This window comes from Homalodisca vitripennis, chromosome 4 (genome assembly GCF_021130785.1).
Source record: "Homalodisca vitripennis isolate AUS2020 chromosome 4, UT_GWSS_2.1, whole genome shotgun sequence".
NCBI classification, from domain to species: domain Eukaryota; kingdom Metazoa; phylum Arthropoda; class Insecta; order Hemiptera; family Cicadellidae; genus Homalodisca; species Homalodisca vitripennis.
This window is the reverse complement of record NC_060210.1, coordinates 51840355-51854428: the sequence shown is the minus strand read 5'-3', so window position 1 is coordinate 51854428 and position 14074 is coordinate 51840355. Positions and strand designations below refer to the sequence as shown.

Sequence of the window (14074 nt, the reverse complement as noted above, 5' to 3'; positions counted from 1 at the left end):
CAAGTGACTCCGCTGTGGAATTGGAAAAGAGATTGCGTTGTTTACTAAATGTTGACCACATCTTGATTAAGAGTGTGAATTACAGGTCAACACTTGGTAGAGATCTAATCTGTAGCAGATTTATTGACCAAGTTCTAAGTCAGTATCTGGATGTACGAAATCAATGACACTGAATGTACGGCATTTGAATATTTTATACTTAAAGTATCTTAAGGAATGTCAGTCCTCACGTGATTCCTAAAATCCCTTACAGCAGATAACTGAGACGCAGTCAGAATTGAATACGTTTCAGATCCAATATATTTGTCTCTCTTTGTGCAAACATAATTTATGAGTAGTACGCAACACAAGCAGGAACTAACGAGATGTCAACTATAAGGCTGTCTTTTACTTGTAACAGCGTGTATATACTGTACATCGTACGGCAAAGACTTCAATGTACTCGTAATATATAATGAACTCGTAATACAGTCTGAGTTTACCTGTAACGTTGCGCAAGTTACCAAAGGCAAACTTTCCTGCTCTATAATATACGTTCCATTCCTTTCATCTTCAAAATTAGTATTGCCGTGTCTTTGGTACTTGTTACGATTTACGTTTACATGAAAATCAATATTAAATGCATATTGGTGACATCATTGAAATTATATTAGAAAATATTTTTCTTCTCGATTTAATTATTCTGTACATGTATGACCACTTTAAATCAGACAGCACATAAGATTTATCCTGTGGCAGCCCAACACGCTGACCAAAGGGCCAACTCTGTGGACTTTTCTGAAAGCTTATGTAGTCTTTCTAGACAGTGAGAAGTCTTTTAATGTTATTGCTTTTATACAATAATGATCATTCCAAAGAAATGTCGTTTGAGATTTCCTATTTCCTAATTCTAATACTACATAATGCAACGAAAGCGCTTAAATTAAAGCTCTTCTTAACTAAATAACCTAGCAAAATTAACCTTGTGAGGTTTAATATAATAAACCAAAATCTTGCTTAACGTAGATGAATATTTTCTGAATTTTTAAAATCTAATTTATTATGCAAAAAAACTAAATATAAAGTTCCGATAAAATAATTATTATTCAGATTAGCCAACCATGTTTTTTGGTTTTAATGCGTGTTATTATTTGAGATAAATAATGCATATATAGTTATTTTCAGTGAAAATTTTACATATGGACTTGTGTTAAACATGTATAAACAAGCCGAACCAATGCTGTATTCAAACAAGCATGTGTACATTAAAAAATATACAATTTAAAATAATTGGATTTGAATGTTTACGATTTTTAAAGAACGGCATATAATGAATGCGAGAACGATCAAAGTATAACAACATACCAAGTAGTGCCAGCTGGCGCGGTCTTGTACATTTCTCGCAGTCATAAACAAGAAACATGTCACACTTCACTCTATTCCTGGCGCCCCACACAGCGTGAGCACGCACTCATCAGCGTACAACAGGCAGCTGGAATATTCTCCATAGACTATTCATAGCTACTTGTTCAATGTTCATATATCAAGTAGTGCCAGCTAGCGCGGTCTTGAACATTTCTCGCAGTCATAAACAAGAAACATGTCACACTTCACTCTATTCCTGGCGCCCCACACAGCGTGAGCACGCACTCATCAGCGTACAACAGGCAGCTGGAATATTCTCCATAGACTATTCATAGCTACTTGTTCAATGTTCATATATCAAGCAGTGCCAGCTAGCGCGGTCTTGAACATTTCTCGCAGTCATAAACAAGAAACATGTCACACTTCACTCTATTCCTGGCGCCCCACACAGCGTGAGCACGCACTCATCAGCGTACAACAGGCAGCTGGAATATTCTCCATAGACTATTCATAGCTACTTGTTCAATGTTCATATATCAAGTAGTGCCAGCTAGCGCGGTCTTGAACATTTCTCGCAGTCATAAACAAGAAACATGTCACACTTCACTCTATTCCTGGCGCCCCACACAGCGTGAGCACGCACTCATCAGCGTACAACAGGCAGCTGAAATATTCTCCATAGACTATTCATAGCTACTTGTTCAATGTTCATATATCAAGTAGTGCCAGCTAGCGCGGTCTTGAACATTTCTCGCAGTCATAAACAAGAAACATGTCACACTTCACTCTATTCCTGGCGCCCCACACAGCGTGAGCACGCACTCATCAGCGTACAACAGGCAGCTGAAATATTCTCCATAGACTATTCATAGCTACTTGTTCAATGTTCATATATCAAGTAGTGCCAGCTAGCGCGGTCTTGAACATTTCTCGCAGTCATAAACAAGAAACATGTCACACTTCACTCTATTCCTGGCGCCCCACACAGCGTGAGCACGCACTCATCAGCGTACAACAGGCAGCTGAAATATTCTCCATAGACTATTCATAGCTACTTGTTCAATGTTCATATATCAAGTAGTGCCAGCTAGCGCGGTCTTGAACATTTCTCGCAGTCATAAACAAGAAACATGTCACACTTCACTCTATTCCTGGCGCCCCACACAGCGTGAGCACGCACTCATCAGCGTACAACAGGCAGCTGGAATATTCTCCATAGACTATTCATAGCTACTTGTTCAATGTTCATATATCAAGCAGTGCCAGCTAGCGCGGTCTTGAACATTTCTCGCAGTCATAAACAAGAAACATGTCACACTTCACTCTATTCCTGGCGCCCCACACAGCGTGAGCACGCACTCATCAGCGTACAACAGGCAGCTGAAATGTTCTCCATAGACTATTCATAGCTACTTGTTCAATGTTCATATATCAAGCAGTGCCAGCTAGCGCGGTCTTGAACATTTCTCGCAGTCATAAACAAGAAACATGTCACACTTCACTCTATTCCTGGCGCCCCACACAGCGTGAGCACGCACTCATCAGCGTACAACAGGCAGCTGAAATGTTCTCCATAGACTATTCATAGCTACTTGTTCAATGTTCATATATCAAGTCATGTTTATATTTTCCTGGCGGTTTACTGCTTCCTACTTGTTTAAATAGCAGTAGTTTCCTGATGAATACTAATACACATACACACATACACATGGACACCTGAGTAATGTATTTTTTTATAGCTTACCAAACGCTTGAAAGATTTAGTTGGCCACTGAAGGATATCCAAAATACTCCTGACCCATTTTAGAATAATCGGAATTGGTGTTTAAGTTATTTCCAGTTAGTGTACCGAGGTTGATGTCTGAGAGTGAAACAGTGTTTATTAACACGTTTATTTGCACGAGAGATATAACTCGCATTTCTGTGTAAAATTCCATGATATTTGAATTAACAACCCTAACATTTCAGTAAAACTTGAACTATTTGGAACAAACTATGACAGAATATTATCCCCTTGTCCACAGCTGCATCATAGAAAGCACTCATGATGTTACATTATGGGACCTTATAATAATTTTGAAACGAAATTAGTCTTATTTGAGGCACATTTTTATGTTATCCCCACGATAAAAATGCTAGAACAGCGCTAATGCACTTTCAGAATCTTATTTTTAGGTATAAGTTGATGTCTTAGTTTAAAGATTATATTGATACGCATTCAAAAGCTTTTTAGAATTTTTAATATCTGTATAGGATATTCAGAAAAAAATCTAATTCTTTCTGTACTTAATCGTTTAAATATTTAAAAAGTATATACTTTACAGAAATAACTGAAGAATGCTTGGATGCATTTTAATCATATCCTTAAAATTACAATTATAATTTTTTCGAAAAAAATAAGGCTCTTTAATTTAATGAAAGCGTTTGATTAAATAATCCCCAGAATTTTGTTTGAATTTATAATTGCCACCATATAAAACGTTACATAACACTACTGTCATATCTATTCCTAGCACTCTACACTGGCTGGCTCTTGTGTCAGCAAACACACTATTCCGAGACGCTGCCAAAATCTGGACTTGATCAGCTAAACTCTTGACTATCTCAACCATATTAACTATCTCAACCACTGTGACCCAGCCTAACAGGCGGGATCTGATACTGGAATTGGTGCAGCTAAAATGCTTCTGAGAACGGCCCGGATAAAAGTCGACAAGACCAACTACAGGATTCCGTCAGATGTGCTTCCGGTGATTCGGTTTCGGCCACCTCCAGGCGGATTCCAGAGGACCCAATAAAAGAGATCAAGACCTATGTTTTAAGTATGGACAGGCGGGTCACAGGCGGAGCGACTGTAAGGCCTGGCGTTGTCTCTGCCTGGGACTGAATATACCACACGAAACATCAATCACTTTCCTGGGACGATTGCCTGTTCTATAATCCAACAGGCTCTGTACAAGGCTTGTAAAAACGTAAACATCCTCCGAAGATATTCTCTCTAGGTAGAATAGTGGATGACCTCCTCTAGCAGCTTGTCCGGGAACATGATATCGACATTGTCTTAGTAAGTTAGCAATGCCATGACAGGGACTGATACCCTTAGCACCGCTGCAATCTGGGCACCGAACATGAATGTGTTCGTTATGAGCCCTGGCACCTCAAAGCTTCGTTTTGGTGAGCATCAATGAAATCACTCTCGCCAACAGATATTTCACACCAAAAGAAAGCGTACCAATTTCCGGAACAAGCTGAACGTACTTCACCCCTTCGGTGGAAATTTGATTGTCGCCGGCGATTTTAAGGCAAAGGAAGTCGTTTGGAGAATACAAGATGGACATTAGAGGTTACCACATTCTGGTCCGTACTGGTTTGTCTAGTAGGCGTGAGGTGAGGTGGGGGAATACTCCCACATTTCGACGGCCGAGATACGCCTTTAATATTCAGGATATAATGTTTGCGGTGGAAAGGCTCTACCAAAGAATAACAGTTTTGAGAGTGATGGAGGACGTTATTGGGTGTGATCACCCATATATAACCTTCTGTATTGTGCCAAAGAATCAAAAGTTCCGATAAGGATAAGCCCAAATATCTCAAGATTGTTACTTCAGCAGGCTAAGTGAAGACACCCTGATTGAGAATATCGACAGGAGAAAGGTTGCTGTCCTGAAAACGAAGAGGGATGCCGCGATGGTGAAACTGTAAGCTCTACATGGAGTTTTTAGTGAGAGGCTATGATGCCTCTATTCCAAAAGCGATTCTTTCGTACAGGGAATTCCAACTCAACCGGTCAGAGAATACAAGTACATCCCAGTAGTAGCTCGGATATGTCCACAGCTGCTGCTGAATATGTAGAAAAGCAAAAAGCACCTTCGATCATCAATGGAGTGCCCAACGCTAGGATCCCATAAATAAAGGCAATACAAGGCAAACAGACTTCACTATATGCTCGACTATGCAGGAAAGCTCCATAAGGAGCTGTTGAATATGAGGCTCGTCTAAGCGATCAATGCGGGCGGTGGCCTGGTTATATAAATATTGCATTGTTCCTGTAAAAATGTTTTACAGAGTGGTGGCGTTTCCATGGAAAGGTGTGCGCTACTTGAGCAGTGTGAGGGGAGCGTTGCGCGAACATCATAACGTAAACAAGAGACACAAAGGGCTGTCTGGCACGCAGATGAGCCCCTCCGCCACGTAATTGTACGTAAACCGAGTTTCTGCTCTCCTGCATGTGAGAGGTCATTTATATTGTAGCATCGTTTGTTCACTTTGACAACTGCATTCAAAAGTTACATAACGAACAAATCCGTGAAAATTCCTACCCAACCTATATTTTTTCATAAAACGTTATACAGATTTCAGTCAATAAAAGTTTCTTCAAGAATATCATCATTTTACGTTAACTACACAATTAATCTTCTCAAGTCCTCGTATCGCTTCTCGAAAACAATGTGTCTTTCCAAACGGGCAGTCCTGGAATTGAGAGGGTTATACATACAAACAGTGTTTATTATTAATATAAAACAGAATGGCGCGATTGGAAAGTTGATCTAGACAAATTTGTGTAGGGAATTTCAGGGAGTTAGGAATACTGACTTGGCCTTTTCTCTACCTTCATGTGGCCATCGTATAATGCTATCAAAGTACACCTTTATTTGTAGTCTTGGCAACTCAAACTCAGCAACATAGAAAGACGTTATCTCTACGTCTGCCTCAACTTGCGGTGTATTTACTATACACCAATAGATACTCTGTAGATAACTGAATGAATTTAATTTTAATCTCCTCTAACACGTTTCTTTGTGTCTTATGGATTATACTCTGTTGATGAATTCTTGATGAGCAGCTGAGATATATGCAAGTGCTGGCTTTGAAGTCAGTACGATTGTGTTTACTATGATGTACAAAATAGCTATCCTATTTAATAACACCTTTGACGATTGCGATACAATGACACATTGTGAATTATGATCCAATATGGAAATTGTAATTATTACCAGCGGCCCTGCCAATTTTGTTCAACGTTAATTGACTGAAGTTGGTTTTCCTCAACCAGGCCGTATTTTTTAAGACTTGAATTGTTACACAATTTTCGGCGGTTTTAACAGGAAAACCTTGATGATAGTTATGACGTGGCCGCATCACCGAAGAGTTAAAATTTTGAGGAAGTAATATCAGAAATTGTCTTAACACATACTGCAGTGTTCACTGTAGCTCAGTTTCGGATTTCCTTTTTCGAAAATACTTCCTACTTTCTAAAGTTTTTGATCTCTAGGATGTGTAACTGGTAAAACAAGACACAGTATATTTTTTTTATTATAAACATTCAGATGCTGGTATTGAATTTATAAACATCTGTTAACAGAACAAAATAGTATATACCTATGGATTATTTTGGAAAATCAATACTTGTTCTAATGAATCCTTGTCCCACATGATTGCATAACATACAAAGCTATTACGTATCTTTAATAACTAAATAATTCCTAACGTAGGGAAATATACGTGCTACGAGTAGGTCAGAATTATTTTCCATTGTGTGCAATCGTGTGCTATGGTAATTAAGTTACTATCATAAACCATTACGATCCCTTGACTCGTATTAAAATTTTCAATTGAGATGAGAAGAATATTATTATATGAATATTTTGATTGTTGCAATACGTAGTCGAAGTAAACAATAGTGGATTTCAAGCTGACAATATTAATACTGTACACAGGATTTCAATCGTCAATTTCTTAGACAAAACAAGATGACCATCGGAAAGGCATGAAGTTTTGGGATGGTGCAATCCATATATTTACGGTACCAGGGTTTGTACTTTTACTCTCTTTCTAGTTCGTAATTGCGTTCATGATACGAATGTCCATACCGGTTTAAAAATTCCATGTTTTTTGTTTATAGGTGATTTATTTGTAATTTATCCATTGTTAGAACGAGATCATAAATAATTATAACGTTAAATACAAATAACGTTAGGAAAATCAATTGACCAAGAGTCCACTCTGACAGTTAAATCATTGAAAGGTTAGTACGTCTTTACATCTTAATATTACAAGAACTTTTGGTGCCAATTGTCTGTTTTCCCTTTCATTTATATATTGAAATATCTTAATCAGTTAAGTAACTGCAGAGTTTTTAAAAATTCTCCAAATATTAAGTTACTAAATTTACACTTTGTTTAATTTTTAATCACATAATATAATTTTATATTCAGCTTTCAAAAATTAAACTGAAACATGTGGTAGAAAACAAATTTGTAGTAAATGTACGTTTTGAGAACAACATCAAAAAAGTACTCGTATCAGCTGATCTAACTTCCTAAATTCTTACTGTTTCTGCTATGCCAAATCCCTAAATATTCCACCAAACAATTGAACTCGAATAGGAGCAGACCTCAGCTATTAACTTTTGAAATACATTTGGGAATTATGTAGAGTTTTATGAAATGTAAATGTAATAATTAAGTAAACTAAATCACCTTTCCAGAATTTACTAAGGTAATTCAAATTATGTTACCATTGCTTAGATCTGTTAAGTTGTTAAGTTTTAATCTAGTGAAATTTTAAAATAGCCCTTCATTAACAATACTTAAGTAATAATGTAATTTCCAATTCCAAAAGTCAATTATGCGGCTATTACCTGTTAATAGTAAAATTATTTAAACAAGTAACTGGTTTAACTTATTTAAGTTTGGATATTTGTAATATGCAAAAGTAACAACCAGTACAACTGAATTCGTATGCCTTGCCATTAAATAATATTATTAAAAAATCCCTTAAAATGTATTTTTGACAAAAATTTATATTTTTTACCGTTACAAAATACGGTTACGCCGATATTGCAGAATCCCGCCAAATTGAAATGCAATAAATAAAATTAAATGAAAATAATCGATGATAAATTAAAAAATAAAATGTTAACCAAAGAAAAATAACTTACTTGGATGATTTGGGATTAAAATTGTCAGGTACGAAAATAGTCCACCAGGATGGCCGTTTCTGGCGGTGGTACTTGATCTCTTCGCCGGCAGGGGGTGACGCGGTGCCCGGGATCGCTGCACTCTTACGTCGCTTTTTCTCGAACTTGCCAAGACCAGTGTGCCAAGACTTGCGCCGCCCACGCTTGTCCTCCAGCCCCAGGAACTGTCGGGTAGGGGGCGAGGGGGGCAGTTCCAGCTCCCCTGTCTCCATCACCTCTTCCAGGCTCTCCAGCCCCGGTATGGAGGAGGTGCTCCATTTCTTCTTGACTGGCGGGTTGTTGTTGGTGGACGAGGTGCTGATGTATAGCTCTGTATCCATGGCTCACTGTCTGCCAACGGTCATTGTACCCGACACACGCGCACGACACGCACCCGCACACACGCGCACACCGCACACCTATCAACAGAACAGAAACAGAACATAAGTTTAGCATGCGAGATCCAACATAAATCAACATAAATAAATGGAAAATGACAAATAAAATGACAAACTAAATAAAATGAATCAATAAAAATTAATAGTCCAAGACGAAGATACTAAGTAGGTTATATTTATATACCTTCCATAGATTGATAAATTATAAGTTTGACTATAAAATTAAAGAAAAATAATAAATACTAAATCATTGTAAAATGAAACCTTGTCGCTGAAATTCATGTTATCAAATTTCCGAAAGAGATCAAATCGATATATTTCTTAAGTGTTATAAACTTGAAGGCTTTTATGTGTAGCTTTGCTCTATAATTTTGAAACTAAAGCGCCGTCTGCCGTAGTGTGCTACAAAAAATTATGGCAGCAGTGACGAATTCAAACCATTTATTTTATTTTGGAAACTCTAAAATTGTTTCCTTTGAAACTGTAGGACGACGTGTTTACTAATATGACTCAACAAACTATTCGTTCTGTAACTACAATCTGAGGAAACAAACGAGCAAAATGAGCTCATGACCACATGACCAATGCAAATGGAATCAAAAGGCAATGCACCAACCAAAAAGTGCATTTTTATGGAAGTAACGATCGAGGGCGGATCCATTTTCCACTGAAGACATATCATACAGATAACAGGTATGTAGCAATTTAGATAATTTCTAGAAAATATGATAATTTTAGGGAACAGAGATTGCAAAGCAGCATACCCTCTAAAGAAATAATATCGAGGGTTTAATTAAAAAAAAAAAAAAAACAGCAAGCACCATTAGCATAGTAACTGAAAAGCTAAAGATCTCGACTTCAGGGTTCCTTCACACTGGCCTAAAATAGTTCAATTGTTACTGAAATCGTTATGAGTTGTTTAGTCAAATATCATAGAATGGTTAAGAGATATTCGGTGTATTTAATTGGAATTTAGAAAAACAGTTTTACTCTCCAACTTTAGTTTCTAACTTAAATTAGATCCTTTCGTAACTCTGTAAACTTAATAGTCATACGAAAATAGATCAGAACAGTGGAATATCTTCCAGTACCCATCAATTTATAGATCAAGACAAGTTTGATATGTTATTTAAAAGGATGAACCTATTATGTTCCAGTTGATCACAAGAGAATTGCTTGCAAGTCCGCGGATAATTGCTATTAGCTTATAATATAATTATTTGACTATCGATTAGTCTGATTTCAACGAATATTTAATAAGTCGATAACTGTAGCAGACGCATATGTGTTGCGTTCCCGCCAAAACACCGACGTCTGTGGGGAAGAGACGAGGGTGTACTGTGCAGAATGAAGAGGGTTGATTTCGACGGTATAGGTGCTTGCATAAACAGCATGATTTTAAAAATTATCTTCTGACTGCGTACGGAATAACCAATATATGCGGAGTCTCTTCTTTTCTTTTGACATACTCGGAAGTATACAATCGTCATTTGTTTTAATAAATTTGAACTGTTTCACAACTCCAATATAAACATCTTAGTCAATTTTGGAATTTAACAGATAGAACTTTAAAACTATAATAAATGTATTGCAAACTTAAAAAGTGTTATTCAGCAATGGTAACATTAGTTTTTATACACTACATATTTAATTGCTTCATATAGTACTTTTATTTAAAGCACTATTTTTCAGAGAATGTTAGAAAAAACGTATACAGAAATAACACTTATATATGTGAACACATATTTGTAGACTGGTTAAAAACGGTATAGTCATTAGAAACTATAATTATGATATAAAAATAACCCTTTTCATATATTAAAAATAAAATCGTATAAATATTAATAAACTATCTTAGTAACATCAGTAGTGTTACTGATTTCTTGTTTCACTGAACGATGGCAAATGTCCGGAAAAATCCTGTTTCCTTCACAATCCTTCCATCGTCAAAAATAACCTTCAAACAAAGGACTATTTTAGTATTAGCTTGGTAGTAATATTTTACAAACAATGCATCGTCGGAGAAAGGAAAAAAGAAACACTTCTTTATTGAGGCGAAATTAGAACCATGTGGTCCTTTCCTACATTTAACCTCTAAAAAAAATTAATCAAATCGTCAAATCAAATCGTTTAATTGCAGTTGACAATATACATTGCATAGCAAACGTCAATTTTCATGTCTAAATTTTTTCCATTCATCCCACATCAAGGCCACATTTAAACTTACAACATTCAAACATTCACTCCCCATTCATTCCATGCCAATTACGCCCACTTTCGGCGCTGGAGTCAGTTTCCTCATCGCGTGGTCTCCCAGTTGAATGCCAGAAACTCATCAACACTGTAGAAAGCGTTTGACGCCAGGCAGAGCAGAGTTTGATACGAGTTTTTAACACCTTGGGCGTTGAGGCATTTTTAATTTTGTTTTGCAATCTGTTTATAAAATGAACACCTGCCTGCGAAGGCAAATGTTCATAAACCACCGTTCTGTGCATTCCCGAACGGTAGTTATCTCTGCCTCTTGTCTCATATTCATGTATGTCTCGTCCTCTGGTTAAGGCACATTTAGACAAACAATATAAGGTTGTTTCTAAGATGTAGAGACATGGCAAAGTTAACAGTTGCAAATTTTTAAACGCTGTCCTGCACGACTCTCTGAAGTTTAAATTAGCGATAATGCGAATTGCTTTTTTTTTGTAATTTGAAAACTCTCATAAAATGGTTGTTTGCACAGGCTCCCCACAAAACGATTCCATACGAAAGGTGGGGATAAATTAACCCGTAGTACGCCGTAATCAGTACCTGACTTGGGCAGTATTTTGCCAAAGATCTTAAGACATAAACTCCTGAGGATAATTTGGCACAAACATAATCAATGTGATTTTTCCATGTCAACCCTCGATCAAGGTGTATTCCAAGGAACTTTGAAGAATAGAATAATGTATCTGCAACCATAACAGCAGGACCTCTTTCAATATCTATAGAGCGCATTGAAAAGTTTAGGAAATTTGATTTTGATGAGTTTATTTGAAGATTGAGGCTATTGAAATGTTGGACACAACTGTTAAGGTCAACAAAGGTCTGTATTTCTAAATTTTGTTTTGTACCTCCTCTAAAACAGAGAGTCGTGTCATCTGCGTACTGCACAAGCTTTCCATGCAGTAGTGATGATTCAATGTCATTAACATATATCAGGAAAAGAATTGGACTGAGTATTGATCCCTGGGGAACTCCATATCTCAGTGCAGTAGGTTTTGAAATTTGATTCGAAATTTGGACGACCTGTGTTCTATGGTTTAGGAATGAAACTAATCCATAAAAGTGGCACGCCTCGAATGCCGTGGGATTCCGCCTCGAATGCCGTGGGATTCTTAACAAACAATAAACAATTAACAAACAATTTATTAGAGTATTTTCATTTGTGTTTGTTGTGTTTATTGGCAATGTGGAATGAATTTATCTTAGAGTGGAAAATGACGTAATTGGAAATAAAAGCCTCGCAGAAGATGTGATAGACTTGTATCCTCCAGGGAGGGAGTTAACACTCAACCGTTCTTGGACGTGATCAGGGATAATTACTGACATCTATCTTCTATATTGCGTCTTTCAATAACCGATGGGAAGGATCAATTGAGTGTAATTTTAAAATAACTTCATCGCATGAAACTCTCATAATTGAACATACTTAAGGGAGCATTTCACATTTCCTCGCTCATAATACTGTTAAAATATAATAAAGCTCTTCACATGAAGATTTGTCCTACTTTGACTTAGCTACACTATAATTGAATGTTTCCAAATGCCTCATGGCTTTATTGTTATTGTTATACATATATGTTACTATACACAGTTTTGAATTTGGCACATTAGAATCTAGACAGTATCTATTCTACCAGTTATCGAACCAATTAGTAATTATTAAATATAATTTAAAAGAGATACCTCTAAAAACATTAATAAAAACAAAATAAAGTTTTTTTGCAACATATATAGGAATAATGAGAATCCAGGGATAAAAAGTTTGATTACAAAATTATGTAGTATGCATATGGGACATAACTGATGGTCATAAAAAACTGAGCCAGCTTACCTAGCAGCAGTACTGTGATTATGGTAGCTTACACAATAGCGTGTTTGTAGAGCAGTGTCAGTATAAACATTGTCATCGGGGTGAACAGTGTTAATGAGAGATTTCTAAGTTTCTTCAACATATAAGAAGTCTGTCTGCATAGTTAAAATTTAACTAACAGATATATATTTATTTATTTACAATAAAGACTTGTGTTAACTTTCTTAAAACTATATTTTCTTTAAACATTTTTGTGATTGCGATTTAGTTATGTGTCCGACACTCCCATTTGGAGGTTAATAAATTCATAATGTACAGATATGCCTTACAATCTATTTGTTTCTCCCGATATAGTTACTGATCAAGGACATATTGGAAGTATTTCGTAATCCTGGTCAAGATCCAGGATGATTCCTCTTTAGCAGGGTACGGAAGTTAATCAATCTGTAGGTGGAACGGAATTGGATATTTATCCGAGTTCTCTAGAACTTTGCGATACTAAAGAATAATTCTAAATGTATTAAAAATAACCGATAATACACGTTGGAGGCCTTGAATTTTCAAGCCTGATGCAGCTATACAATATGTGTGACGTGTTTAAATGCTCATACTATCTGCCGTATGATTAGTAAAGAGAATGTTGAATAAATTATGCACTTGTGAAGGACGTGAATATTTGTGATAGACCAAATCATAAAGTGAGACGAGGAATTGCGGGTAAAGGGATTTGTAATATAGTATGTAATAATCTTAGAAACCTTTTTTAATACACCTTATTTTTATCAAGATAATAGTTCCCAATAAATTCCATGATACAGAGTAGTATGTACAATGTATTGATTACATATATCGGGGCTAAACCCTATTATTAAGACTTTGTGCTTGAAAGTATAAATATCTTTTTCTACCTTTAAAACTTTTTGATTATTCGTTGATGCTTTGTCCTAACTTTTTATATTGCTAGATAAACTGTAGTTTCAGTTATATGGGTGGAAATTTCAAGGAATATTAATGTAAGTATAGTAGAGAAGTGTACAGGTATAACTATAACCTCTAAACGCATAAGCGAGCACGGCCACACTAAAAGTATGCTTACACTAGCCAGGAGCAACAAACACGTAAAAACAGCTGATGCCTCTCAACTTACAATAATGTTTGTTGCACCAGCTTGTGCAAGCATACCTTTAGAGTGGTTGTGCTGTCTTATGCGGTGACAAATTTCGTTCAAAAACACCTTGGTAATTGTAATAAAAATTGCAAAATTGTTGGTACCTTCTAAATTTGTTCTATTAGAGCAAATAACAC

The 14074-nt window shown here is 36.4% G+C and overlaps 1 protein-coding gene across 2 annotated transcripts in view; it reads right to left on the bottom strand.

Moving 5' to 3' along the window:
* LOC124359309 (TLD domain-containing protein 2) overlaps window positions 1-14074 on the bottom strand; it is a 498415-nt gene that overhangs the window by 355889 nt on the left and 128452 nt on the right. For both annotated transcript variants that reach the window (XM_046811944.1, XM_046811946.1), the window contains exon 2: window positions 8285-8721. In XM_046811944.1, the coding sequence (XP_046667900.1) occupies window positions 8285-8643 (359 nt within the window). In that variant the 5' untranslated portion in view covers window positions 8644-8721. The remainder of the gene's footprint in view (window positions 1-8284; window positions 8722-14074) is intronic.